The 6000-nt window shown below is 42.8% G+C and overlaps 1 protein-coding gene across 1 annotated transcript; it reads left to right on the plus strand.

The window, feature by feature from the left end:
• The first annotated feature begins 1171 nt into the window (after window positions 1-1171).
• Window positions 1172-3477, plus strand: LOC110309768 (suppressor of cytokine signaling 6-like). Its single transcript, XM_021182500.2, is given in 1 exon segment — window positions 1172-3477. A coding segment is annotated over 1 exon segment (1629 nt). The 3' UTR covers window positions 2801-3477.
• Window positions 3478-6000: the final 2523 nt, after the last annotated feature.

The following is a 6000-nucleotide window of genomic DNA, read 5'->3' on the forward strand; positions in this document are numbered from 1 at the left end:
TTAGGCGGATGGCCACAGTCAGAAACTGCATCAGGTGGAAGGAAAATGTTCCAGAAGCAGAGAGAAATCTCAGGGGTGCCCTACTTTGTTCTCTCTGGGCCTTACAGCAGAAGTTCTCTGCCCTCTTTGTGTTTTTGTCTAAGGTCTTGTCTAATGTCTGGTGCACCAGTCTGTTCACCTGTTCAACTCATATATGTTCATGTCCAGTCTGAATGAATGAATGTTCTGTGTTTCATGTTTGTAAATAAAGGTGACTAAATCTTTCTCTGCTGGTATAACAAGCCGAGAGTGGCCACAGACTTTAGCCAGAAAACAGGCACACAGCAGGAGGGCCCCTGCTGGAGAAATTGTTCTTTATAGGAAAAAAGAGAGTGTACGGCCTCATGGTTTTGGGGCAGAAAAAGCTGATAGATGGTTTGTCCTAAAAAAATTCTCTACACTCGTGATTATTGCATTTAAGTAATGATAAAGTGCTTTTTATTTTATAATTATAGCTAGAAAAATTAATATTTTCTGATTGGTCTAAGTCTAACTGCTTCATTTGGTTTTTATTGGTAATGTGCTCTACGTGTTTTCACAATCAGCTCATAAGTTATTGGTTAATATTAAATAATTGTTACATTAGTAACAGAAAGTTAGCCTTAAAATTGGCAACTCAGGAGTCTTTTCAAGCATGTGGTGTAACAGGCCAAGAGGCTGGGTCTCTAAAGATACTTCTAGTTGAGATAATAATTAATGTGATTCTGGGGGGGGGGGTCGTGGGCGGCCGGGGCTCCTTCACAGCAGCTCCGCTCTCGCCTGGCCCGCTGTGCCCTCCCTTTGGGGAGGAGGAAGAGGAGAAAGGAGGAGCGGAGGTAGGAGGAGGGCGGAGCTCGGCTGTCTTGCGGCTGTGGGGAAGCAGAGCCCACGGCTGCAGGGTTTTCATTTCATATGGAGGAATGGTAGTATGCTGGTCAGATTTTTGTCAACTGGACACATGCTACAATTATTTGGAAAGAAGAACTCTAAATTGAGAAAATGCCTCCATAAGATTTGCCTGTAGAAAATAGCTTCAGAGATTAAATGAAGCCGGGCAGAATTCACCCATGAGGCATTGCAGCCCCTCCCGATGTTTGGGCATAACTGCTCCAGAACCAAACTGACCCATTTGGATTAGTTAACTTTTGTCAAAATGAAGGAAATCAGTCTGAAAACCTTCAGGAAATCTTTTAACCTGAGTAAAAGCAAAGACGAAACTGAGTTCATGGTGGTTCAGCCCCAGTCTCTTCCTTGCTGGTGACTTCGTGAAAGATGACTATTCGGGAGCTGTTATGGCAAAGACATGGCCAGTTGTGACATTGGCGGTGAGGATGAGAAAGGGAAGAACAGATCCAAAACTGAGAGCCTGATGGGCACTTTGAAGAGGCGGCTGTATGCCAAGCAGAAGACCAAGGGCAAGGGCGGCACTGCGCCTACAGATGAGGACACCTTATCCTCTGCTTCAGCTCCTGGTGGGCTCAAGGATGTGCGTGTTCTGCGGTCCATCCGCTCCACATCACTGAGAAGCCACCATTATAGCCCCACGCCCTGGCCGCTGCGTCCCACCAGCTCGGAAGAGACGTGCATCAAGATGGAGATGCGAGTGAAAGCGCTGGTGCATGCTGCCAGCCCAAGACCAGTCAACGGTGTGCGCAAGGATCTGCGGAAGCTGCAGCCCAAGGAGCTGCGGGAGCTGCAGCCCAGGGAGCTACTGCAGCCCAGAGAGCTACGAGACCTGCAGCCAGAGCCGCGCCCTGAGTCCCGCTGCAGCCCCAGCTCACCGGGGGACCTGAGTCTCCACCTGGAGGAACACGTGCCTGTAGTAATCGGACTCATGTCTCAGGACTACCTGCAGTACACCGTGCCTTTAGATGACTGGATGTGCCCTCTTGAAGGGCAGCACAGCTGCTGCCTGGATACGTCTTCTCCCGTATCCCTGCCGGGGGTGAGTAGTGCCTTCTCCGAAGACGACAGTCATGTGGACCAGGACCTGGTTGTAGGCCCAGAGACCCTTGTGGATTCAACAGTGAACAATTTGTTGATTGGCACCACAGGAGTNATGTTGCAGAGCCCTAGAGGAGGTCATGATGACGCCCCTCCCCTCTTACCATTGCTACCTCCAATGCAGAATAACCCAATCCAAAGGAACTTCAGCGGCCTCTCAGGCCCAGACTTGCACATTGCCAAAAGTGTTCGCTGTCATTTGAATTTCGATCCCAACTCTGCGCCTGGGGTTGCTAGAGTTTATGACTCGGTGCAAAGTAGTGGCCCCATGGTTGTTACAAGTCTTACGGAGGAGCTGAAGAAGCTTGCAAAACAGGGGTGGTACTGGGGCCCCATCACACGCTGGGAGGCAGAGGGGAAGTTGGCAAACNTGCCAGATGGTTCTTTTCTTGTTAGGGATAGTTCTGATGACCGTTACCTTTTAAGTCTGAGCTTTCGTTCCCATGGTAAAACACTTCACACTAGAATTGAGCACTCAAATGGTAGATTCAGCTTTTATGAACAGCCAGATGTGGAAGGGCATACATCTATAGTTGACTTAATCAAGCATTCGATCAGGGACTCTGAAAATGGAGCATTTTGTTATTCAAGATCTCGATTGCCTGGATCAGCAACTTACCCAGTCAGACTGACCAATCCAGTGTCANGGTTCATGCAGGTGCGCTCTCTGCAGTATCTGTGCGGCTTTGTTATACATCAGTACACCAGAATAGACTTAATTCAGAAACTGCCTTTGCCAAACAAAATGAAGGATTATTTGCAGGAAAAGCACTACTGAGAGATTGGGAGCCCTGGTTCTTGCACTTTGGGGTTCAGAAACAAGACTTGAGTACAGTTTACAGACTTCATCGCCATGGAAGTCTTTACTGCCATAACTTTTAGTTTTGTGTAAGAGTCATCAATTAGTTCAGGGGTGGGGAAGTGTCTGCAAGGTGTCCTGAGTTTATTTTGGTTCTTGAAAAGGGATGCCTTTAGGGTTTAGAAGTGTGAGTTATCTTTCCTTAATGTGCAAAATAATCACAATGTGAATGACCAGATTCTCTTTAATGCCCCTCCCAGTCCTTTGCTGATATCCACTGTGATTCTTATGCATNAAAGCACATTTCATGTGTATTCAACCCTAAGTAAAGTTGAATGAAACTTAAATATAAATTGCTATGATGTTAAATGGCCCAGTTGAATAAACGTGTGGGATAAAANATTTACATATACACTGAAAACTGATTTTTTAAGTCTCACACTTTAAAAATGATTTGTTCAGAATTATGAATTAATACAATGTTGATAAATGGAATGCAAATCTGCAACATCTCTTAAAACACTTTTCTAAATTATTTTTTAAGGATGTGATAATTGTTTTGGTTGGGAGAAGTTGAATTGTTCTGTTGCCTTCATTTTCATCTTGTGGTTTGTCTCTTTTGATAAATTGCCTTACATTAAAAATTGTAAACAAATATATACCCCCCAAAAATAATTAATGTGATTCTCATCCTAGAAAGTAAGATTAAGATAAGATTTAAAACAATATCTCTTTAATAAAGCATTAAAGCTTGCATGTATTCATAGGTATAAACTGGCAGCCAAACTTCATAATATGATAGTAATGCTTCTAATATTAATTCTATAAGTGATAAATTGTTTTGAAATTGGGTTTTACTTTCCCAAAGTTAATGTTGCAAAAGAAACTTAGTAATTCTAATATCTGTCCTCATGGCAAGAGGAACTAAGCTCAGAGCAGCTTCTGCTCAGTTTGTGTGACTTTCCTTTGTCTTGCAAACGGTGTCTAGGGAAGCTCTGGAAATTTACCTCCAGGGGAAAATTTTTTTTTTAGCTAAAAGAGCACCTTTACAGATCTAGCCAGATGCTGTTTTAATAAAGTTCAAATTCATAGTTTATAAAGGGTCAATCAGACTGTAAAATTTATCAAGATATTACAATCTGGCTTGCCTACCTTTTATATAGTTATTATAGATCCGAAAGCTTGTTTCTTTTTTTCTCTCAGTTACAACCAAAAGAATCTTTCTAAGGCTCTGCCTCCCCTCCCCAAAAGATACCAAGAGGCATGATTGTGGGTCATGACAGCACCCACCGGAAGAATCGGGTCAATGTTCCCCCAGACATGGCTAATGCCCGCGCATCCAAGGATGACAAGATCAATTGATCAACTCAGTTAAGTGTGGCCTTATTTAATTTAATTCAAAGGGGGGAGAGAAGTTGGAGACCATACCGTGAAAAGGCAAGTCCTTCACAGCCTCCCACTCTAACAAGCCAAATGGCCTTGTGCTAAGGCCTTCCTCTCTGTTCTCTGCCTGTCACCCAAGGCTGTTAAGGAGGATCCACGTACTCTCCTTTAGTGTTATCTCATTATAGTGCTTTTTAAAATTGAATCCTGATACAGTTAAGTCTTCGCCATAGTTCCAATGTCCTAGAAAGACCATGAAGCTGACAACTTGAAATTCAGTAAAAATTCAGCAAAGAAGTTACCTATTCAGTAACCAAATTTAGCTTTACTAAAGATGGAGCCAACAGCTCAGGGCTAGTCTGCAAAATGTTTACTAACATAGAAAGGACAGTCTTAACCAAATAAGGGTTTACCATGAGAAAAGTTAGAGAATCCCACTGAGACAGGTTTCTTCACTAGGCCCTAAGAATTCAGGCAGGACTATAAAGCATAAATAAATGTTTATGCCTCAGTCCAGTTTTATTTAATATTATTTATAGGAGGGAAATGTTACCTCCTTCCAGCCTAGCAAGGCTGGCTGTGACCATCTGACACTTAGGTAGAGCCACCTGCTGTGCTGCTTCTCATCTCTCTCCTTTGATGTGCCACTACCTGCCTGAGGCTGAACCTGCTCACCAAGATCTTCCAAATTTAACACCAAACTGATCTTCATGAGTTCCTACTAAAAGGCTGATCTGTCTATTTCAAAGGAACTTTGTGTGGCTGGGAATGGGCCTCCCCTCTTCTTTATAAAGCATGTTCCCCGACATTAAATTTGAACCTTGATTAGACTAATGTCTTGGTTCCATTCTTTCTCGCATCGCCTAGGTTCCCTCTTTCTTCCAGATTCCAAGATGTTTCCCAGGCTCGAACTCAAACATGTGAGCCACTGGTCGGCCTCAACATCAGAGTAACTGTGGCTTCATAGATGAATTGGGTAGAGTACCTTCTGTTTCTATTTTGTGGAATAGATTGAGGAGAGTTGGAATTAGGTCTTCTTTGAAGGTCTGATAGAACTCTGCACTAAAGCCATCTGGTCCTGGGCTTCTTTTGGTTGGGAGGCTATTGATGACTGCTTCTATTTCTTTAGGGGAAATGGGACTGTTAAAATTGTTAATCTGATCCTGATTTAACTTTGGTACTTGGTATCTGTCTAGGAAGTTGTCTATTTCATTCAGGTTTTCAAGTTTTGTTGTAGTAGGATCTGATGATGTTTTGAATTTCCTCAGGATCTGTTGTTATGTCTCCTTTTTCATTTCTGATTCTCTTAATTAGGATACTGTCCCTGTGCCCTCTAGTCAGTCTAGCTAAGGGTTTATCTATCTTGTTGATTTTCTGAAAGTACCAGCTCCTGGTTTGGTTGATTCTTTGTATATTTCTTTTTGTTTCCACTTGGTTGATTTCAGTCCTCAGTTTGATTATTTCCTGCCTTCTAATACTCTTGGATAGGGGACTCAGGTAGTAAGCTGTCTCTACAGTTTAAGTTTTAGAAGCTATGTTTTTGTGCTTTCTACATATTCAATTAATCATTCATTCTCAGATTTCCAATGGGATTGAAGTCTAGTTATACTTTCATAATCAAACTCTTGTTGTATAGCATTGAGAGCAATGATACAGATATCAAAAAAAAATGGTTTTCACGTGGTAATGCAAGCTAAAGTCAGAGCACAGTTCCATTATAGAATTGTAAGCTATTTAACTTAGCCAGGTGTGAGGTCTTTACACTCCTAGGGCAAGGGCTTTCACACCCAAGTCAT

Source organism: Mus caroli, chromosome 14, assembly GCF_900094665.2.
Source record: "Mus caroli chromosome 14, CAROLI_EIJ_v1.1, whole genome shotgun sequence".
NCBI lineage: Eukaryota > Metazoa > Chordata > Mammalia > Rodentia > Muridae > Mus > Mus caroli.